The sequence below is a fragment of the Chiloscyllium plagiosum genome, chromosome 17 (assembly GCF_004010195.1).
Source record: "Chiloscyllium plagiosum isolate BGI_BamShark_2017 chromosome 17, ASM401019v2, whole genome shotgun sequence".
NCBI classification, from domain to species: Eukaryota; Metazoa; Chordata; class Chondrichthyes; order Orectolobiformes; family Hemiscylliidae; genus Chiloscyllium; species Chiloscyllium plagiosum.
Genome location: NC_057726.1, coordinates 61,172,892 through 61,197,400, shown reverse-complemented (window position 1 = coordinate 61,197,400; position 24,509 = coordinate 61,172,892). Strand labels below are relative to the sequence as shown.

The following is a 24,509-nucleotide window of genomic DNA, read 5'->3' as shown; positions in this document are numbered from 1 at the left end:
TGGGTATATGAATAGGAAGGGTTTGGAGGGATATGGGCCGGGTGCTGGCAGGTGGGACTAGATTGGGTTGGGATATCTGGTCGGCATGGACATGTTGGACCAACGGGTCTGTTTCTATGCTGTACATCTCTATGACTTTAAGCATTCTGACCCTATTGTATCTTGACACTGATGTGGTTCCAAAATCCACGTCAGCACAAAAGACAAAGAAACTGCCCAGACTTCTGCCAACAATGCACCAAGCAACAAATCAAATTGTTTCCAACCAAAAGTGTACATTCCATGCCTTGAAACAGAACATTGAAGAGCATGTCAGTACTGCAAGGGAGCAAGTTCTTTTACATGAACAACAGCAATGCATGGATGGACAACTTTATTTCTCTCTGGAGAATGAGCAGTGATATCTGATGCTAATAATGGAACAAAAGAGAGTGTAATCATCTCAATTCTCAAATACTTCTGAAGTTACATCACTGCAAGTTTGTTCAGCCAGATCAATTGAATCTTTGACATAGCATAAACCAGCAGAGGAAGTACAAAATCATCACTTTACCACAAGTGTTTCTTTATCTGGTCATAATCATAAACTTTCCTGATCCACCTGTTGAAACAGATGAATCAAGTCAAATAGCTGGGGAGAAACAAGAAAAATAAACAAAATGGTACAGTAAACGTTGTAAAGCAAAAACTTGGTTAATTCGCATGAATATGTATATAACAGTTAATTGATATTCTTCAATAGGTTAAAAAGCAGGTGTAAGCCATGCAATGATGTTATGGAGCTGGAAACCACCAGGTTTAAATTGTAGACATCAAACTCTCTGAAAGAACACCAAGAGATTGCAACACTGTAGAATAAATGCCTTGAGGTAGGAGTACACAAAGAAGATAGCATAGTCCTTACCTAACATCACTACAAGTCTGAGGCTGGTACTTCTAGGATTACCTAATATAGTAGTATTTATTATTTATAATAAAATGCTACCTTGAAGTCCAAACCTTCTGTTCAATTAGTCTGTCTCAAATGCAAACTCAGTGTGGCATCAAAGAACATAATAAAAGAAAACAACATGTACAAAAGACATAAAATAATCTGTGTATAAACTGGGTAAACCAATTGAGCAGGAGTTTTCAGAGGATGTGATAGAGATGATTTGAGGAGCCAATTAGAGGTCAGGTTATTTTAGATGGAGTATTTTAAGCAAAGTGAAAGGACAAAGAAAGATAATTAGATTACAGCAAGATTAAAAAAGTTACTAGAAGTATTAAGAAATCAGAGAATTGGAAGCTGTTGTAAAATATAGTAAAGGTGGAACAATAAACAATAAACTAATGCCCGAAACGTCGATTCTCCTGTTCCCTAGATGCTGCCTGACCTGCTGCGCTTCTCCAGCAACACATTTCCATCTCTGATCTCCAGCATCTGCAGACCTCATTTTCTCTTCAATAAATTGATAAGGAAAGGGAGAATAGAGTATGAATGCAATCTAGCAAAAACAGATTGTAAAAGCTTCTGTAGGTATGTAAAAAATCAGAGAATTGGAAGCTGTTGTAAAATATAGTAAAGGTGGAACAATAAATTGATAAGGAAAGGGAGAATAGAGTATGAATGCAATCTAGCAAAAACAGATTGTAAAAGCTTCTGTAGGTATGTAAAAATAAAACGTTTGACTAAGAGGAATAAGGGTCGGCTGTACACAGAGTCAGGAGAATTTATAATGAGAAATAGAGAAAAGGCAGACACCTTAAATGACTACTTTATGTTTGTTTTCATTGAGGATGCAAAAATTAGAGATTCAAATGATGAGACACAATAAGGAATTAAAGGGAATTAGTATTTGTAAGAAGGTTGTACTGAAGAAATTAATGGAGCTAAAAGTTGATAAGTTCCCAGCACCTGATATTCTACATCCCATCATGTTGAAGGAGATGATTAAAGGAATAGTCGATATGTTGGTTATCATTTCACACCTCCTTACAAGCTAGTTTAAACTCACCCAACAGCAGTAGCAAATCACCATGTGATATTAGTCTCAGGTCTGTCAAAGGGTAACTCATCCAGCTTGTAGAGGTCAGCTGTCCCATAACTGGCCCCAAATCATCAGAAATCTGAACTCTTATACCAATTATCCAGCCATATATTCAATCTATCAATCATTTTGTTTTTATGCTCACTAGCATCTAGCCCAAGGATTAACCCTGTGATTATTGCTCAAGGTCCTGTTTTAAAATTTCCTTCCTAACTCGGCAAAATCAGCAGATCCCCTTTTCCCAGAAATATGTCCTGCAGCCACTCCATAACATCCTGGATTCTGGCACCAGGGAGGCAACACAATTCTGGAGTCACATTTACAGTCACAGAAATGGCTATCTGATTCACAGACTATGGATTCCCCTATAACCATTGCTCTTCCATTCTTCTTCCTCCTCCTCCCCATACAATGGAATTGTGCATGGTACCATGGACTTGGCTCTAGCAGAACTCCCCTGTGGAATCTTTGCCTCACCAGTTTCCAAAATGAAAGAAAAGTTAGCATGCACGTTAGATTCAGCAGACTCTTGAATTGCCTGCCTGATAGTTACCCATTCCCTTCCTGCCTGTGCACTTCTAAATCCTCACTGTTATCATTCCCTATACATCCCATCCCTGTAGTTTTTTTTAGGTTAGATTCCCTACAGTGTGGAAACAGGCCCTTCGGCACAGCCAGTCCACACTGACCCTCCAAAGAGTAACCCACCCTAATTCATTACCTTCTGACTGATGCACCTAACACTATGGGCAATTTAGCATGGCCAATTCACCTAACCTGCGCATCTTTGGACTGTGGGAGGAAACCAGAGCACCCGGAGGAAGCCCATGCAGACACGGGAAGAATGTGCAAACTCCACACAGACAGTCACCCGAGGCTGGAATCGAACCCGGGCGCTGTGAGGCAGCAGTGCTAACCACTGAGCTACCGTGCCACCCGTTCTACCTCATGGATGGACAATTGTGACTTCAGTTACTGCTCAAGTTCCAAAACATGAAACTCAAGCTTGTGCAATCAGTGACACTTCTTGCAGATATATTTTTGTGGGACACACCGTATGTCCACAGCTTCACATACTTTAGATGTACACGTCACTTGTCCCCACTGGCTTGATAACCTGTAATTCTGAAAACTATTTGTCACCCTTAGAATATGGGCTTGCTGTGAAACCATAACAAACTATTTCTCAGAGAGGAAAAGTCTAGAGACTTATACATAAACTAAGTACCTAACTTTCACATTAAAGATTGAAAATACTGGTCAAACCTATTTACCAATCAGCAGCTTTCCCTGCAGTCATCATGTCACCTTTGGTTTGAGTTCAGGTAGGCTTCTTTATCTATGCTTTATTTCCAACCCTGCTCACCTCTCATTCTGAAAATTTTGCTTCTTGTAATAAACCTTATTTAAGACACTTTCCCTCTCTACACCAAGTTCCCATTTGGATCCACTTTGTCTTAGTTTCACTCTGGTGAAATCTCCCTCACTCGTAGCGTGCAGCTTACTTTGACCTAAAGCTGGTTTCCTATATTACAAAAGGCGCAACTTTTCAAAAGCTTGTTTTTGCCTGTAATACTATTTGTAATGTCCAGACATCACAAAAAGCATTACATAAATATAAGTCCTTCTTTAGAGAAAAAGCAAAACAGCTGCATTCCCCAGTTCTGCGAAATGCTTAAGAACCAAAAACTAGACTCTGTTTCCTGCTGGAGGAGGGAATTAACGATTGGGACTGTCTCCCAACCATTCAATTAAAGATGTCAATGGGTTCTCAATGCTGATGCGAACTTCCAATTTGAAAGATACAAGCGGCTTAAAGAGAGAAGGTGTTCCAAGATAAAGATACTGAAAAAACATTTTTTGGAGCTAGGTAACAAAGGTAGGATCCAGCTAGAAAGCATCGCTATTGCCTCTCATCAAGAGGGCAGCCATAGCTGTTCCTGCATCCCATATTTCTAGGCTAGGTTGGAACTCTGGCACCTCCCAGTCATGCTCTCTTTTTTATTAATTCACAAGGTATGGGTGTCATTGGTGGGAGCCACATTTATTCCACATGTCTCATTGTCTTTTAAGTTGTGGTTGAAAGCTGCCTTCTTGATCACTGTAGTCTATTTGGTGTAGATATACCCACAATACTGTTAAGGAGAGAGAGTTCGAGGATTTTGAACCCAGTGACACTGAAGGAATGGCGAATATTCCCAATTCAGTATAATGAGTGGCTTGGAGGACACATTGCAAGTGGTGAGTTCCCAAGTATCTGCCATTCTTGTCCATCTTGATGGTAGCGGTTGTGGTTTTGAAGGCCCTATTTAAGGAGGCTTAGTGAATGTCTGTAGTGTACCTTTGATGGCAAACATGCTGAGTGTCAGTGATGAAAGTTGTGAATGTGGTGCCAAACAAATAGGTAGCGTTGATCTGGACGGTGTCAAGCCTGTGTTTTGAGCACTCACCAAGGCAAGTGGGAATTACTTCACGAGATGATTCACCGATAATAATCACAATCAACATTATGCTATGTGCTATGTATAACTCAAAATCAATGGTGAGATTCTCCCCTGCCCCGTCAACTTTAGCTTTAGGGCTAGGGCACCTTGATGTCAAGCTTGGTCAATTATGGACAAAAATATAAAATGCTGGAAAGGCTCAGCAGGTCTGGCAGGAACTGTGGAGAGAATCAGAGTTAATGGTTCAGGTTACAGGACCCTTCTCAGAACCCTTCCTAGTAGCTAAGAAAATGTTGGTTTTTATGCAGAAGCTGGGGTGAGAAGAGGGGGGCAAGGAGTAAATGATAGGTAGAGATAGAGCCCAAAGAGAGAGAAGAGCAGTTGGACAAACACTTGGATAACAATCTAGCTAGGAGGGTGAATAGCTATTAAATGGAGACCATTAGTGGCTAACGATGGAGGGTATGTAATTGCAGACTATGTGGTAACAAGACCTGGTGTGTGGGGATTGGGAAAGGACATGGGAGAGCTCAAGCTGTAAAGTTATTGAACTCTATATTGAATCTGGAAAGCTGCAGGGTCCCCAAGCAGAAAATGAGATGCTATTCTCCCCTTTTGTGCTTCACTGGAGCACTGCAGCAAGCCTGAGACAGAGATATTGTCCAGGGAATAGAGTAGTGTGTTGAAGTCGCAGGTAACTGCAAGTTCAGGGTGTTTTTTGAAACAGAATGCAAATGTTCTGCAAAGTAGTCACCCAGTCTATGCTTTGTTTCCCCAATGTAGAGGAGATCACATAGTGAGCAGTGAATGCAGTAGACTAGATTGTGTGAAGTGCAGGAAAAATGCTACTTCATTTGGAAGGGATTTGCACCCTTGGATACTGAGGAGGGAGAAGTAAATGGACAGGTGTTACACCTCTGGTGGTTGCAACAGAAGGTGCGATGAGGCTGTTTGTCAGGGGGCGGGGGCGCGAGGAGTAGGGTGGGTGCTGGGAGTGAAGGAAGAGTGGACTACGGTATCCCAGCATGAATGAGCGCTGTGGAAAGCTAATAAGGGAGGGGAGGAGAATGTATCTGGTAGTGGCATCTCATTGGAAGTGGCAGAAATGGCAGCTAATGATCCTCTGGATGCTGATACTGGTGGGATGATAGGTAACGACCCTAATACTGTTGCAGGAGAGATAAGACGGGGAGGACTGAAATGCGGAAGATGGATTGAACCCACCCGGGAGCTCTGTCAACAACAGGGAATCCTCAATTGAGGAAGGTGAACATTTCGGAGGCTCCCTTGTCGAAGTGGGTATCATTGGAACAAATGTGACGGAGATGGAGGAACTGGGAAAATGGAAGCTTTTATATGAAGCAGGATGCGAGGATGTATAGTCCAAGTAATTGTGGGAGTGGGTGGATTTATAGTGGATGTTGGTGGCTAGTCTATCCTCAGAAAGAGAAACAGATGTCAAGGGAAGGTAGGAGTCAGAGATGAACCAGGTGGAGGTGAGAGCAGGGTGGAAATTGGAAGTGAGAAAAAAAAACAACACGATCAATCTTTCTAATTCCGGACAAGAGGAGGCAGCATTAATGATATCATCAATGTACTGGAGAAAGAGTTGTGGGTGGGAACTGGATTATTACTAGATCAAGGAATGTTCCACATCCCCCACAAATAGACAGGTGTAACTAGGGCTCATGCACTACCCATGGCCACCCCCAACCTAAAAGAAAATTAGTTAAAAGAGATGTTGTTTAGGGAGTAGATGAGCTCGGCCAGGCGGAGGAGGCTGGTGGTGGATAGAGATGGTTCATGCCTTTGTTCCAGGAAGAAGTGGGTCGCCCTAAGACCATCCTGATGGATAATGCCCAGACAGTCCTGTTTATGAATTTTGGAGACAAGGTAGAAGCAAGCTGTGTGGGGTTGCAGGACTATCAGCTTGGAGACTGGGGGGGATTACCAGATGAAATGAGGTTGCTAACCATATCGACAAACAGCCTGATGTTCCATGGTGGGGTCATGGTCCAGGCAGAATTAAAAGGAAGTATCCGAGACCTGGTGCTCAGCCTCTGCAATGTAGAGATCAGTCCACCAGACTACAACAGCACCACCCTTATTAGCAGTTTTAATTATAAAGTTGGGTTGGATCTCAGAGCATGGAGTACAGTCAGTTCCCAGGCAGAAATGTTGGAATGGATAGGGGGTGGAGCAGAGAAATTGAGGTGATCAATATCACATTGACAGTTGTGAATGAATAGATTGAGTGCAAATAAAAGTCCAAAGGGAGGGGTCCTGATGGAGGGAGTGTGTTGGAGCTGGGCGATGGGATCTGTGGGATGGGAAGAGGACTCTTGTCCAAAGAAATGGGGACTGAGATGAAGGAAGAATTCAATGTCATTTCATGCCAGAAATTCATTATGGTGAGGACGCAGAGGGATAAAACTGAGAACTTTGCTGAGTTCAGAACATTCAGCAGAGAGTGAAGGTCAAGATGGATGAACACACAATAGGAGGTAGTGTTGGGGAAGGGGATAGTATCAGAGAGAAGGGAGGAAAGTTTCGAAGGGCATAGATAGCTATAAGTTGTTGAATCTTGTGTGCCTTGATGCCTAGAAGAAAAAGAAAAATATTTTTTGTTAGCACGTCGAATGAGATGGAGGATGAAGTGGAACTAGGGAGTGGCCAGCATGGTTGAGGGAGAGGTTGAGAGTGTGCATATGAGGAGAAAGTGAGGTCTGCAGATGCTGGAGATCAAAGTTGAAACTTTATTGCTGGAACAGCACAGCAGGTCAGGCAGCATCCAGGGAACAGGAGATTCGACGTTTCGGGCACAGGCCCTTCTTCAGGAATTCAGTGTGCATATGAGAACTCATGGCACTCAGTGTGGATCTCAGATGTGGTGTGAGCAGCTGTCTGTGGAACATTGGACATTGCAAAGATACCTATAATCCTGGTGGATTCAAAGCAAGAAAGATGAAACTAGATTTGGAATCCAAGTGGGGACAGTCTGAGCTGAAGGCAGTCACTGAGGAATGTGATGAGGCTGTCAAAACGAATTTTAGCAAACACCTGGTCAAACACCATGAGTGACAGTGAAATTAATGATGGTGGACAAGAAAAAAGATTGGAACAAGAACCTGTTGGAGGGAGTAGAAGAATTTCAAGATGGGCATTCCCATAAGAGAGCTGGCAGTGGGTTAAATACTAAATAAAAACCAAAAGAATTGCAGATGCTGTAAATCAGAGACAAAAATAGGGTGCATTGGAAAAGCTCAGCAGGTCTGGCAGCATCTGTAGAGAGAAAGCAGAGTTAACATTTCAGGTGGAATAACCCTTCCTTAGAATTGATGGTAGCTAGGAAAATGTCAATTCATATGCAGAAAACAGGGTGGCGGGAGTGGGCAAGGAATAATCATAGGTCGGAATAAAGCCCAAAAAGAGAGAAGAACAGTTGGACAAATCTGGCTATGAGGATGAATAGCTATTAATGGAGACTGTTAGTGGCGAACAATGGTTGGTATATAATAGCAGACTATGTGATTAACTCTGATTTCTCTCCACAGATGTGGCCAGATTTACTGCGTTTTTCCAGCAATTTCTATTTCTGTTTCTGATTTATAGCATTCACAGTTTTTTCGGTTTCTATTTGGTCAATTAAGGCCTTGATTTCAAAGTCAAACACTTTCATCTCACCTCAAACAGGTCCTGTGTGTGCACAGGAAATTTTGGGGCAATGTTCCACATTGTCAGATAGATACCAATATTGTAGACATATCGTAACATGGCTAGACACATAGCATGTCCTCCGTATTATTGCCAAAATGTTGCTGATATCCTTTATAGTATCCAGTGCTTCCAGCCATTTCTGGGTATCATGTGGAGCTAATTGCATTGGCTGAAGACTGGCAATGTGATGCTGGAAGCCTCTGGAGGAGACAAAGATGTAACATCACTTTGGTATTCTGACTGAAGATTGTTGCAAATGTTTCAACCTTACCTTTTGCAATGATGCATTGAAGTTGAAATCAGTCGTCATTGAGGTTGGGAATATTTGTGGAGTCTCCTCCTCTAAGTTCAAAAAACAACTTGTCGATCATCATTCTTTTGGTTGTGGGAGGATTGCAAAGCTTAGGTCAGAACTATTAGTTATGGAATTGCTTAGTCCTGCTTTGCTGTTTGGCACATTATCCTGTTTTGTAGGTCCATTTGGTTGATACCTTTTTCTTTGTATACTTGGTACTATCCTTAGCATGTATGTCCGACTCTTCATTGAGTCAGGGTTAATTACCTGTCTTGATTCCAATGGTAGAGTGGGGATATGAAAGCCCAAGAAGTTTCTGACTGTGTTTGAGTGAAATTTTGTTGCAGTTAATGGCCCAGAATGCCAGTCTTATGTTGCTCGAATTGATTGATTTGTTCAATGCCTATCCCATTTAGGACAGTAATAGTGCCACACAACAGAATGAAGGGCATCCTCAACATGAAGATAGGCCTTTAAAACAATGCACAGTTCTCATTCTCACTGGTATGGACAGATACCTCTGCAGCAGGCAATTTGGTAAGGATGAGGTCATGTATGTTTTGCCGTATTGTTAGTTCCTCACTACCCACAGCAGTCTAGCAGTTATGTCTTATAGGACTCGACCAGCTCATTCAGTAGTGGTGTTGATGAACCTGCCTTGGTGGTGCTGCTGTGTAGTCAATTCTAGACATCGATACTGAAGCCCAATGTTCATGGAAAAGCTGAAGTCCATCTTTAACACCATTATCCCCTCCAGTCTCTGCGACTGGAGCCTCAGCTTTGTGACCAGTGAAGATAGGTAACTACACCTTCTCCACAACTAAACTCAAAACTGGAGCACACCCCCCCACCCCAGGATGTTTCCTCAGCCCCCTATGGTACTCCTTGTACAACCATGACTGTGTTGCTAAATTTCAAATGAATGCCATCTACAAGTTTGCTAATGACACTACTGCAGTGGGACAGATATCTAACAATGAGGAGTCAAAAGACAAAAGAAAGATAGAGGGCTTGGTGATGTGGTACAATGAAACAACTTCTCTCTCAACATTGGCAAAACTAAAGAACATGTACTTCAGAAAGGAAGGAGGAGAGCACATCCCCATCTACATAACAGAACTGAGGATGAGAGATTGAAGAGCATCAAGTTCCTTGGGTGATGATAACCAACCTGTCCTGGACTTCACACGTAGAGTTGACAGTCAAGAATGGACAACAATGCCTCTTCTTCCACAGCCAACTCAGGAAACTTGGCATGTCCATAAGGACTCTCATCAAATCTTACATATGCATCATTGAGAGCGTACTGTCCGGGTGCATAACAGCCTGGAATGGCAACTGCGGAGGACCATAAGAAAGATGGTGTGCACAGCCTAGACCATCACAGAAGCAACCTTCCATCCATGGACGCCATTTACATGGCTCACTGCTGTGGAAAGGCTGCCAACATCAAAGACCCATCACACCCCTGTAATGATTTCCTACAACCTCTTCCATCAGGCAGAAGATCCAGAAGCCTGAACACATGCACCAGCAGATTCAGGAACGGCTTCTTCCCAGCTCTTATTAGACTAATGAATGGACTATCTAACCTCAAATAATGCTAATCTTGCTAATGCTGATCTCGCCTAGTGCATACCACTTGGCGATGTAACTTGTATGCCTCTGCTCAAGTCTTTTTGATCTGTACATACTTGCTTACTATGATATACTTGTACTGCTCTTAAAGCTTATTGTGGTACCTCAGTACACTTGACAATAAATCAATTAATTGGCTTTGCCATATGTGCAGGGCAGAAAACTGCCACTTGTGCATAGGTAGCTCTGCTGTTCCAAAACCTTTTGTTTTGCAGCAAAGAGGCCGAGAGGCAGCACGGTGTTGGGAAGCTGGCACAGCAGCCAGCAGGTTTAGTTGTTAGCTCCTGCCTGCTCCAATCCATTATTCATATACATATTTAAATATATATCAACTATATACCACAAACAGAATATCCTCGCACTGATCACAAGATCAGCTAGTTAAATTATATTTCATAAACCCAAGTCATGAGAAGTACGTTTAACAAAATAGGATGAGGAGGTAAAGTAATTTTAAAACTTATTCCAAATGAATAATCTTCCAATCTTGTAGATCTAACACTGAAAAATTAATAAATCATGAATTCAAATGAATCATGCTGAATGATAATATTAACAAGCTAAACTACTAACTAGATTATTCGCAAAGTTTTAACACTGATACAAGCAAGCGTACAAGTATGTGCCACCTCACACCCAGCCACCTACTTACCTACCTTACAACTCTACCTATTCACTTGATAACCCACTCACCATTCAAATTCAACTGTTGAACTTGCCATACATCCGGTAGTGCTATAAAAAGAAGACACATCATCCCCTTGATTGTAGTCCACCTCACTGGAGCTCTGAGGGATGGTGGATTCCACATTTTTCAAAAAGCCTTAGTCAGAAGGTCTTGGAAGAAATATAGAACTGTCTCAGGTCTGGGAAATGTTCAAATGGAGTAGCAAGTTGATAATGATTGCTATACCTTGGAAGATACAGACAGAAGGAAATACACAATACTGTTCCTCATTGAACACAAGATGGTGGAATCTTACAGATATATGGACAACATGAACTACGGTGAGATGTGTGACAGAAAATCGGGTGACAAGTGCAGCATCTTAATGTCAATAGCATGTTGCACCATTTTTTATGCTTTTCATAAGTGGCATGGCGAGATTCTCACATAGCAAAAGCAAATTGTCAATTGACTAATTATTGCTTATTAAATTATTTTTTAATAGGCAAACACACCTCATTAAATATCGGGCCTCTGATATTATCAAACAAGCCTGATGTCAGGAATCTCAACTAGAAAGCCAGATCCAAATCCGGCAGATTCAGCTCACCACTTAGTCCAAGTTATTTTCGATTGAAAACTGGTCATAGAGTCATAAAGATGTACAACACGGAAACAGACCCGTTGGTCCAACTTATTCATGCCAACCAGATACCCCAACCCAATCTAGTTCCACCTGTCAGCACCTAGCCCATGTCGCTCCAAACCCTTCCTATTCATATACCCATCCAGATGCCTTTTAAATGTTGCAAATGTGCTAGTCTTCACCACTTCCTCCGGCAGCACATTCCATACACGTACCATTATCTGTGTGAAAACGTTGCCCCTTAGGTCTCTTTTATATCTTTCCCCCTCACCTTAAACATATGCTCTCCAGTTCTGGACTCACCCACCCCAGGAAGAGACTTTGTCTATTTACCCTATCCATGCCCCTCATGATTTTATAAACTTCTACAAGATCATCAACATCTTAAGGAACATTCCATAGGCATCAGCCGCACATACCCTTCATCCACAGAGATGGCATCTGACATCTGACAGCCTCTAAGAATCCTCACAGCACCTATCCAACCCATGGACAGGACACTCCTGCACATCAATGCTGCAGTGGTAACTACCATTGTAATGCTGATGTAAGGACACTAAGCTCAGGCACACAAGAGCTCAAGGGCTGGACAAGGCTGGCTCCCAGCAGCCGCTCGTTCTGAGCCTACTTCGGTGAGCCATGGGTACAGTAACAGAGATAGTGTGAGGTATCAAGAGACAGTGGTGACATTTATCCTGGTGGAATGGAGGTCATTGATCTTTTTCCCACAGTGCTGGGCATCCTCCTCCAGATGGTTGATACAGCTTTAGCACGAGTGATAACCTTAGACAGAGCTGGCTGGCTGTCACGCCTCTGGTGCTGGCCCTGGGGGAAGAAAATGTCCAGCCTCTGCACAAACCATCCAGCAGGATGTCCAAGACCTTCCTGGCAAAGTAGGGCAGAGATTTCCTCTTGTCATATATGTGACAAATGTCAGCAATTTATAAAACAGCTGCAGACCTCTTGCTCATCCAGGTATCATGAGCTTTCAGAGATGACTTGAGTGAAAGGGATACCAGGTATTCAGCAGATATTCTCAGAGTGGTGAGCTCTTCTGGGGACAGCACGTGGCAAAATGGGATGGAAATCGGACATGAGAGACCCGTCAGCCAAGATGATTTAATTAATGAGGTGAGCTTGGTAAATATAGCAAGAAAACTCGCTAAGCCTGGTGATATATTCTCTTTAAATAAATAAAAAATCAACTCTATTCACATTTAGCTTTGTAAACAAAAATCAGAATATTGTCTTTATAGAACTTCGTCAAACATGTACTGACGCAATCACATCCCACTGCTGTGCTTCTGGGCAGGGGACAGCCAAACTGTGTAAAATTTGACATTTTTGTTCAAGTGTCCCTCTTGATCTATAAACTATTTCCTGTCAGCCAATTCTCAACAGCCCAGCTGGTTTAATTTACAGCGTGGAACCAATATTTATGAAATGAACCAAGGAGGTAAATGACCTACAGTAGGATATTTAGTTAACCAGAGTTTTCTAATAAAATCAATGTGAATAAATCTGGAATAAGTATGAGCAGGACACCATAATTTGCTAGTCTGAAAAGGTTCCCTGCAAAGTTGATTGTTTATTTGTACTGTTGATCAGCAATTTTGAAAATTGTTCAGAGAATTGGCTGGGCAGTCTTTTGCTGGTTACTTATTCCCTTGCTTACTTTTTAAAAAATCTCACACTTTTGCTTCAACAGTTGCTTGGTTACTCAAGTAGCAACTAGTCATTTCTGTTTTCCCTAACAATGTGAGGTATGAATATCTCTGGCTATAATTCTATGTTGTGATGCTCCAGATGTTCTCTAGACACAAGACTTAATTGCAAAAGTATAAGAAAATTTCTCATAGGTGTTGTTTCAAGGTAATTGATATCAGGGATCAGGGAGTGCAACAAACAGTAGAAAACTAAAGCTGGTTAGTTTGGTGCAAAATGTAGCAGAGGATGGGGGTGGAAAATTTGAATTTTGTGGATGCTGTAGCCAAGCCAGAGAAATTAATAAATGTTAATTATACAAAATAAGGTGTGAGCCACTTGTTGGATAATTATTTACGCAGATTTGAAAAGACACTCCTTCCACAACCGATAGGCAGTACAGGTGCTGGAGCATACCATCTTCAAAATTTTAACATGTTTCCTTTGAAATTAGTTTATTGGCATCCTTAGAAAGTTAGGTTATTAGGCTTCTATTGTTTTTTTTTAAAATAGCATGAAAAGACATTTCCTATGTCTGGCCAAGATGGCCTTCAGAGGTTCTAGCAGTGACCATGAGAAGTTTGCTCATCCTGACCTCCTGTCTGTCTGTCTCTCTTCACTGGTTACCATTTTACCTGAGCGGCATCTGGAGAAACATCTGGTGTCTACTGGCACACTGGAGATCTACATGACCAGTGGGTAATACTGGAGTTGGAGATTTTTTTAAAATTCATTCATGAGTTGAGGGTGCCGTTGGCTAGTCCAGCATTTATTGCTCATTCCTAATTGCGCAGAGAGCAATTAAGAGTCAACAACATTGCTGTGGGTCTGGAGTCACATCTAAGTCAGACCAGGTAAGGATAGCATTTTCTTTCCCTAAAGGACATTAGTGAACCAGATGGGTTTTTCCGACAATCAACAATGGATTTATAGTCATCATTAGACTCTTGGTTTCAGAGTTTTTTTACTGAATTCAAATTCGACCATCTGCCATAGCAGGATTTGAAACCAGGTCCCCAAAACATGAGTTGGATCTCTAGATTAACAGTCCAGCAATAATGCCACCTTCCCATAGTGCCTCATATTTTCCCAAAACAACGTTTTTCTTTGACTTGACAAGCTTCATTTGAAGTCTTGATTTGTGTTGCAATGCACCTTCTGTAATTAGTTAACTTGTTTTATTGACATTTTATTCCTCAAAAAGTATAAGTAAACACCATGACTGGTGGATGTTAAAGTGCATCATCATCTGCAGAATCTATTTTGTTCCAAAGTGAATAAACAGACTTATTGATACTTGTAGCGAATTATAGTTAGGAGCTATTTTGGGGCAGCACGGTGATTCAGTTGTTAGCACTGCTGCCTCACAGCGCCAGGGACCCGGGTTCGATTCCAGCCTTGGGCGACTGTCTGTGTGGAGTTTGCACATTCTCTCCGTGCCTGCGTGGATTTCCTCCCACAGTCCAAAGATGTGCAGGTTAGGTGAATTTTCCATACTATATTGCCCATAATGTCAATGCATTAGTCAGAGGGAAATGGGTCTGGGTGGGTTTCTCTTCGGAGGGTTGGTGTGGACTTGTTGGGCCAAAGGACCTGTTTCCACACTGCAGGGAATCTAATCTAATTTATAAAGTTTACTTTGCGAATAGATTTAAAATTGAGAAATTACTGACTTTTGTTCTCCTCCTTCACCAATTTTGAATATAACATTGGCCAAAGCTGAAGAAATAGATCTTGTAGGACAGGGGAACATATAGAAATCCAGGTTAGATGGTGATAATTCTAGAAATGAGGCCTACTGGGGATAAAGCAGAACTGGAGAGATGTACATTGACCACATAATGAAGAGGCATTCAGGGATGTATTACATCTATAAATGCCGAGATTTCTGGTTGGCTACTGACAGCAAAATATTGGGCAGGCTGATACTGTCTGCTGAGCTCTTTATCCTCCAGAAGAATTCTAAACAATGATATTCCTATAAAGAAGTTATCATTCTTCTTTTCATTGAACTTAGGCAAAAAAAAATTGAAAAGCTGTGCTCTCTATCCTGCACTCCAGATGTTCAGAAATAGGCACTATGAAGGTTGTCAGCTGCTCATGATCAACAAGATCCAAATTAAAACAGAAGAAATCAGATTTAACAAATGCAGTTTAGTAAGGATTGTCTTCAGTTTCTGCCTGCAATTTTAACGGTTGATGATGGAAAGAATTTAAACTATTTTATTGATGACAGAAAATTATTTGCACTACACCATCTTATAGTTCATCGTCTGTTTAAACTCTCACTCCATCTTCTTAAACCAAAGAGGAAGCAAATGAAGTCTATTAACTCCTATCCCTTTAGAAACTGTGCTGCATGGTAGAAATGGACAGGGATCGACATTGCAGATTCCTAGTCCATATTGCCCATCACAAACTGAGATTATACTGCATTCTTGGCACAGTGGCACAAGAATTTCAGGGCCAAGATTTAGATAGATGGACAGACAGAGCAGCAATATTGTTGCTCTGCATACATTTTACGAGCATATCATAAATGTTATCTTGCAACGAGGGTCATCACACAATGAATATAAAATCCTGGCCTTTGATTTTGGCAACAGCAATTGCTGAGGGAAAGATTCCTTCAAAATGACAAGGTGTTGCCTTATCCTTTATGATTAGAAAGAACATTATATTTATATTATGAAAATGATTGTGTGGGGAAAACATTAAAAAAGGAGACCAAAAGACTACAAACAACTTCAACTCGGCTGTTAAATATTTGCTGTTCCATCTCAGTATTTCAATTGGATTCTTTTCTTGGTTTCAGTGCTGTCTACTCATCACTTGTTGAAAGACAGATCTATTTTTGTGGTGTATCATTCTCATAAAATTAAAGTGTAGCCCTTTATTCTTCCCTGGCTAGGAAATAAACACCTCAGAAAATCTCAACTAAGCCATTCATTATATCTATATTTTCTTCTTTCATTAGGTTTCATTCTAAAGACGTTCTGCTATCCATTTTCTTTTTTTGAGAGAACAGGGGAGTACAGAACTTGTTCTAAAGCAACTGTCAACAGCATACTCCATTAATATAATCACATCCCTACAGGTAGGTATGAAATCAGTATCACTTTCAGTAGGAAAGATGAATCAACAAAATTGCGGAACAAAAAGAGACTATGGCTCATTTAGCCTGGGCCAGTATTGGTGTTTTTTAAGTGTAAATATTCAGTCTAATCTCGCTCCTAACAGTGTTGACCTAGGTTACACACCAAGGTTGCAACTGAATTAGTAATTGGAGCCTCCACCCATTCATAACCACACATTGTGCATTAAGGTCTCTATTGCTGCGGCAACACTTAATTCTATGGGCCGTTTGGCTCAGTTTTTTGGAATGTTCATGTTGACCAAATCCATACTAACAACACGGGGTTCAATCTCAATTCCAGCTGGAACTTGTCACTTTGCCTTACCCAGGTTGGAAGTTGGACCTACCTTTGGACAAAGAACTCAAGAAGAGAAAGCAGCTGTCAATCCAATGGTGAATGCAGAAACCCATGCTGAGATATGAAGTTCAGCCAAACAAACATGCATAACAGCAATAATGAAAGCCCTTGGGAAAATACCAAAGCATTATATTGAAACTCCATGACCAGATGCTATTTTTCTCATCAATTTTTGTCAAACAACACAGTCCAGTATATAGCGCTTTATTTAAACTCTCCCCGGCAGCCAAAACATTTAAGTACAAAAATCAGGGACTTTGAAAACTTCAAAATCATGCAGTTCTGCCAATTTTATCTTCTCTTTAAGAGTATTTACAATTAGCCAACAATATGACTTCCATACTGCAAGTTAAGGCTTCTATGTACAGCCAAAAAAGAATTCTGAGACAGTTTGGCACTGAATTCTCAACTCCATTTTCCTATGATTCCCCCCAAACCATGGATTCTTTTACTGATTAAAAATCTATCTCAGCCTTGACAGCCCTCTGCAAGAATGAATTTCATTCACTACCCTCAGAGATGAAATTCCTCCTCACCGCTATCTTATACGGGTGAGATTATTCTGAAATTATGTCTTTTAGTCCTAGACTATCCCATATGGGGACACAACATTTTTACATCTACCCTGTCAAGTCTCCTAAGAATCTTGAATGTTCAAGGCTGTCTCGCATTCTTCTAAACTCCAATGAGTACAGTCCCAACCTACTCGACCTCCCCTCATTAGTCAAACAGTCTGTCCAAACCTGGATTAGACTAATGAAACTTCTCTGGACTACCTCCAATGCCATTATATCTTTTCTTAGATAAGGGACCCAAAATTATTTCAGCTGTGGTCTGACTAGCCATTTGTATAATTTTAGCAAGACTTCCTTATTTCAGCACACAACTCCCTTTGAAATAAAGGCCAACATTCCACGTGCCTTCCTTATTACTTGCTGAACTTCTATGCTTGTTTTTTGAGATTTCCACCACTCATATGCTTTGTTAATGATCCTGACTCATCATAAGCTCAAATGTGGACTGTTCACTACTGACTCTTGAGATTTCGGTATCAATCACAGTTCTACTTATATCCCAATCTTCAACAATGCATGAAAATGTAACGCCTTGTGCTGGCAATAGCAGGCATCATACATGCAACAGAATGACTACTAGAATTTAATGCTTTGCCCCATGAATATGCTAAGCCACTTTAGAGGGTAATGAAGAGTCAACAACATCGGAATCACACATTAGCCAGTTGGGGTCCACTTTCCTTAGAAGACAAAAAAAAGTGAGCCAGTTGGATGATTATAACAATCTAGCTGTGTCAATCACATTTTAATTTTAAATTCATACCAGATTTTGATTTGCAGTTTTAAATAAAAGTAGAAATGAATTCCTCCAACAGTCAGAGTGGGACTTGAGCTCTTTTTCCAACTGTTAGCGTAGAGCTCTGGATTACTAGTCCAGAAAAATGAACACTATGTTGTCACATTATTTGATCAAGAAAGCACCAGTCACAGCAGAGCAAAATTGAACCCATACCAGACATTTATTCATCTCAGGATTGCTGGACTGCAAATAGGAAGAGCTCAGACTTTTGTTTCCTCCCTGCCCTGTATTTACAGGCCACAAGCCAATCGCATCATTGCATCTGTTGAGGCAAGTTAAACCAGTAGAGGCCTGATTTATTCTTATTCAAGAGTATTTTAGAAAGAGATTGAGAGATAGAAAGAGAGAGAGATAGAGAGAGATAGAAATAGAAATAGAGAGATAGATAGAGGGAGGGAGAGAAGAGAGAAAGGGGGGGTGGTTTAGGTGTGAGGGTGAGGCAGAGTGAAACTCAGTTCACGATACTGCAAACATGAACAGAAACTAGGGCAACATTAAAGTAAATTGTTTGAATCAGAGAAACTAATGTGGAATTGCATTAATTATATGCAAGAGAATTATAATTAAGAAATAGATAAGCAGTGAGAAGCGCTGGGGAAAAGAATTTCAATATAATAAATCTGTCATTGAAACAGGATGCTAGAGCCAATGATCTCAATAAGCTGACCCAAAGGGTCTTTGAGACATTTGTTTTTAAATCATATCTTATACTGACTCACCACTGACATCTGCTCCCGCAGCAGAGGCTTCTCCTCTGTCATTCGTAATTCCTGCAGTCCAGCCATTTCCAATCTGTGCCAGTCAAATCCTGTAACACCCACAACACAAAAGCAATGTTACCAGACAACAACTGGGACACTTACTAATCATGCTAGCAAAGCTTCTTTTTTGTCAGCCACTGCAGAATTTCGATCTCTGAAAGACTGACCCTTTAATATGTGGTGCTTGCCCATGCTTTCCACTTTTGTGGGGCTGCAGAGCCCTGCTGTTTTCTCAAGGAGAAAAAGCGGGGAGCTGCTGAATGTTTCTTCCACGGCTCCAACTCCAGAGTGGCTGCCCCAATTAGCCAGTAGGTGGAACCTGCAGTGTGTACAGTGACAGGGCAGCTTGAATGATACACTGTCCATATCTTAAAGGGGAAATCGTCCTGAAAGAAGCAAGTCCATTTAGAGGCGAAGTCAACCGATGCTCACTTTGTTTAAAGTGAAAATTGACTGACAGCTCATTTACTGAATGAAAACTCAAACAACACACAACACTGGTTTCCAGAACTGAGGCCTGCAAAAGGACAGCCAGAGTAACTACAAACAAACAATATTCACAAACTCAGTTTCTGTGCTTGCATCCTTACTTGAACACTCCAAGAACACAATATCCATGTTACAATACAAACATACATGTTTTGCAGTGTCAGGAGAGTACACTTGCAGATTACCAGCATTAGTGCCAGGAATTTAGATAAAGGTGCATGCAGAAGTGCAACAATATTTACAGGATTTTTCACAGTATAAAAGATATTAATTAATTTTGATTAATTCATTAATAATTAACAGCCCCAAGGTTTGTTCCATTTGAAAAGATCTAAACTTGGTGAGCATTATTTGTAAACAAATTACTTGCAAACAAAGGGAGAAAGTGAGCATTGCAGATGCTGGAGATCAGAGTCAAAGAGTGTGGTGCTGGAAAAGCACAGCTGGTCAGGCAGCATCCGAGGAGCAGGAGAATGAATGTTTTGAGCATATGCTCATCAATAAACAAAGACAGTAACATTTAGTCTCCTCAATTTAAATAGGAACCCAACCACATTTTGTAGTAAGTAACCTCCTTAATAAACACAAGAAAGAAATAATGTGCATTTATGGATTACCTTCAGGAAACTTCAAACATTTGACAGCTGAAGAAATGCTTCTGAAGAATAGTCCCATATACATTAAATCAACAATCAGATAATCTATTTTAGTGATATTATCAAAAGTCACTTGATACCAGATTATCGTCCAACAGATTTATTTAAAATCACACGTTTTCAGAGTGCTGCTCCTTCATCAGATGAAATGGACTTCAACTGGTGACTTATAACCTTGTCCACCCCAATCCAATACCAGCATCTTCACACCAGTGAGGGCGATGTATTCGTCACCATAGGGAGGACTTTCCTGTTTGTCTTTGAATGATCCAGATCTTATGTCCACCCGAGAAGCTAGGAAGAACTTTGGTGTAACTTTTGTGACTTACTATCTATTCCCCTCAATCTTATACACCAGTCAGGGCCCCCTCAACCTCCACTGCTCAAGGAAAGCAACTGCAACCTATCCAATCTTTCCGCATATTCCAGGCAGCAATCTCCTCTGCACGCTCTCTGATGCAATCACATCCTTCCAATGTTACGACCATAACTGCACATAATACTGGTTAGGCCACAACTGGTGTATTATATATCTTTATTGGCTGAGGTACAGAATAACAGTCTCCTATATGCCTTCTTAACTAATTTACCTACATGCCCTGCTACCTTCAGGGATCTGTGTACATGCAACCAAGACCTCTCAGATCTTAAATATTTCCAAGCTGCTCCTATTCATAGTGTAGACCTTCACTTTGTTAGCCCTCCTGACATGTTCGTAGATTGAACTCCATTTACAACTGCTCTGGCCACCAGACTGGTCCACTGATGTTCCCATACAGTTTATGGCTATCTTCCTCACTATCTTCCAACTCACCAATATTTGTGTCATCTGCTTAAGTTCAAATCATTCATATACACCAGAAGCATCAAGGGCACCAGCATCAATCTCTGCAGAGCACCACTGGAATCAGACTAGAAATATCCCTCTACTATTACATTCTACTTCTTGCCTCTCAGCCAATTTTGAATCCAATGGGCCATTTTGCTCTCTTGGGCTCTTACTTTCTTGACCAAATTTCCAAGACGACCTAATGGAAGGCCTTGCAAAAGTTCACATAAAATAATTTGCCTCATTAACATTCCTGCTTACCTCCTCAAAAAATTTGATTAAATTTGGCAAATATGACCTCCTTAAACAAATCCATGCAGACTATCCCTGATGAATTCAAATCTCCCCAAATTCAGATTTAGCTGCCTCACAATTTTGTTTTCAAATAACTTGCCCACAACTGAGGTTAGACTGACTGGCCTGTCATCATTTTCTGGTCTATCTTTCCTTGCTTTTTTAATAATGGGACATCAGCCATTCTCCAGTCCTCTAGCACCTGAGGCCAGAGAGGATTCAAACCTGCCAGGGTTCCTGAAATCCCCTCCACTGCTCCCTCAAAAACCTGAGATACATCACATCCAGGTCTGCAGAATTGTCCACTTTCAAGGCTGCTAAAACTGTCAGTTATCTCCTCTATGCAATTTGTTTGAATATTAAACAGCCTGCCACCCTGATGTCAACACCTGCATTGACCTTTCCAATTACAAAGATTGACAAAGCATTCATCGAGGACTGTGCCCATATCTTCCAATGCCAGACACAGGTTCTCTCTATTATACCTAATGGGCCCTACTCCTTCCCTAGTTATTCACTTGTTCCTGATTTACTTAAAAATACTTCTGAGTTTTCTTTTATTCTACCCAATGCTTTCTCATGCACTCTTTGCTTTCCTAATATCTGTGAGTCCCTCCCCCAACCCCTGCACTTTTCACACTCCTTTAGGGACTTTGTCAGTTATATTAAGCTTGCATTATCTGTCATAAGCTTCACTTTGTTCTTAATCTTAACTTTTACGCCCCTCGACTAGGATGTCTTTTCTCTTGAAACAGTGATTTTCTTCAGGATCATTCAGCACATAATGAAAAAGTCACCCAATGGATTTTCCATGTTAAACTTTCAGGGAAGAGAGGAGGCAAAGGGGTTGTTGCTTCTCAGGCAAGTCCTCAGACTCTGACCATCTGGGCTCAAAATTCAATATCATAAATTGTGTTCACAAACAAGGCTATGCAACATCTCTCAGACAGTTTTACGCAATGGATGTCTATGTCCAAACATCTTGCTCTTGCAGATGCAACACTGCTGTTACTGCAGTCAGTGCCTTTTGCTTTGCAAGTGTCCTTTTCAAAAATTCAATAATATTAGAACTAAGATTTGAATTATACACATTCATGAGGTGGTCATTTCATTTTAGTTTTCCGTGGATGCTGCTTCTGACTTGCCTTGTGCATTCTTCATTCAAACAGGATTCATCTCCCAACCTGATGGCAATGGTAGAGTGATGTTATGTTCATCTCGTGGATGTCAGTTCAGAGTTGCCATATTTGTTCAAAATCTTTCTCACTTAGCACAATGGTAGTGTCACATGATGCAAGTGAAGGTAAATTGAATGTGAAAACAGGATAGTGTTTCCAAGTGGATTGTGCAGTTGTCAATCCTGCTAATACTATCACAAACAAATCCATCTGGAACAGGTAGATTGCAAGGTGGTGGTCAAGGGGTGGCACGATGGCTCAGTAGTTGGCACTGCTGCCTCTCAGTGCCAGGGACCTAGGTTTGATTCCACCCTCGGGTTGGTGTCTGTGTGGAGTTTGCATGTTCTCCCAGTATCCACGTGGGTTTCATTTGGGTGTTCCGATTTCCTCCCACAGTCCAAAGATGTGCACCATAGGTGGATTGGCTATGCTAAATTGCCCTGTAGTGTTTTGTGATGTGCAGGCTAGGTGAACTAGCCATGGGAAATGCAGCGTTACAAGGATAGGGAGAGTTGGGTTTGGGTGGAATGCTCTTCAGAATGTTGGTGTCGACTTGGTATGCTGAATGGCCTGCTACTACACTGTGGGGATTCTATGATAATTAGGCTTTCCCTTATGGCTTTCCTCACCTCCTTCTGCAGGCACAGTCTAGGACATACATCCTTCAAGCTTCACCCAGCAGGGTCAGTGGCACTACCAAATGATTTGTGCTGATTGAAGGCCCCTCACCTAGACCAAATTCTGTACTTTTTCGATTAGCAGTCTGTTTTTCCTGTGGTGTTCAACATGGAGAAATAATGATTCATCAGCTAAAGAAGTTTATGAAGTGATATCAACAGGATATTTCCTTGCCTATGAGACTTTGTGGGGTCTGGATGAGCACTGGAGTTGTCTCAGGGCTACTTTCTCCTGCCTGTATACCACAGTGCTGATGGTGAGACAGGAGATACCCAGAGACTGTGACAGTGGATTGGGAGACATTGGCTATAAAAGATATAATTCCATGAGTAAAACTATATCAGTTTATTGCATGAATAGTCTGTGGGAGTGCTCTCTGAACTTTGGCACAAGGCCCCACATTTTGATAATGGGGAGCTTCTCAGGGATAACAGGGCTGGATGTTACATAATTTTGTCCATTGTCTAGGGTATTACCAGGCGATCAATCTGGTTTAATTCAATTGGACTTTCTGTTGCAGTTTACTACAACATCGTTTATCAGGTCATTCCAGAGGGAAGTTAAAAGTAAATCACATTCCTGGATGCCTGGAATCACATGTAGACCAAGCTAGTTGAAGGACAGTAGGTTCTATTCTAAAGGATATTAGAGAACAAGTGGTATTCTACCACAATTGTCAGTGGTTTAATATCATCATTACTGGCTGGTTTTAGTTAATTGAATTTAAATTTTGAATCCATGTCACCGGAGTATTAGTCAATAGTGCAGTGACAGTGCCATGTTTCCCATTTTACACAGTGGCTGCAATTCACAAATACTTCACTGGTTTGTAAAGTGGCTTGGGATAGTCTAAGATTGAGAAAAACAATATAAATCACATTCTTTGTTCAGTGTGTGCAGGTCTGTGTGTTCCCAGATAGTGATTTTTAAGCATAAAAACAATTGTTTGTTAGTGAACAAAGGCTACTAACCAACTATGAACTAAGAAATTAATTCAAAGTAAACAAATGCTAAATTTGTTTTAATTCCAGTTTATCGCAAATGAAATTAACTATACCCGAAACATGTATGTCAAAGGGTGTTAACTATTAACCCCATGATGATGCTATTTCCGGACCTTTTCAAATTAATTAGATGATTTAGTTAGTGTTGGCTATGAATGGGGCAAATGATTGACACCAACAAGGCAAAGCAGTAGCAGTGTGTGTTCGTGAGTTAAATAATATTAAAAGAGCTTTTTATTTTGCACCTGAGCAATTCCTTTAATGCACTATTGACAATTTAAATGGTGTGTGACATGTTACTATTGCAACCAACAGCTGCCATTCATTGGCCTACAAGTGGTCACAGAAATTTGTGTTTTTTTATATAATGAAAATACTGTTCAAAGTTCTATGATCTCTATGACTCCCTGCTGCTCAGTTTTCTATAATAAAAGAAAAAATTGTATGTATTAACTTCAGCTCCAGCTCTGGCCTACTTATCTATTTCTGTCTTCTAAGTCTTTGATGTATGGTAATAATATTATGTAACTTTCTGCATTTAAAACCCAAAATCCGAAATGAAGCTAACCACATGCCAACACTTGGGTTTTCCAGTGTGTCAGGCTACTTGG

General features: G+C 40.9%; 1 protein-coding gene across 5 annotated transcripts in view; it reads right to left on the bottom strand.

Annotated features, from left to right (window-relative positions):
• Positions 1-24,509, bottom strand: part of ndrg4 (NDRG family member 4) — a 163,261-nt gene that overhangs the window by 120,752 nt on the left and 18,000 nt on the right. For 2 of the 5 annotated variants that reach the window (XM_043707294.1, XM_043707293.1), the window contains exon 2: positions 18,729-18,817. The exons of 1 other annotated variant lie outside the window; for it this stretch is intronic. In XM_043707294.1, coding sequence (XP_043563229.1) covers positions 18,729-18,794 — 66 coding nt within the window. In that variant the 5' untranslated portion in view covers positions 18,795-18,817. Of the gene's footprint in view, positions 1-18,728; positions 18,818-18,937; positions 19,048-24,509 lie in introns of those variants that run through there. 2 more of the 5 variants (XM_043707290.1, XM_043707292.1) reach the window with 2 other exon arrangements.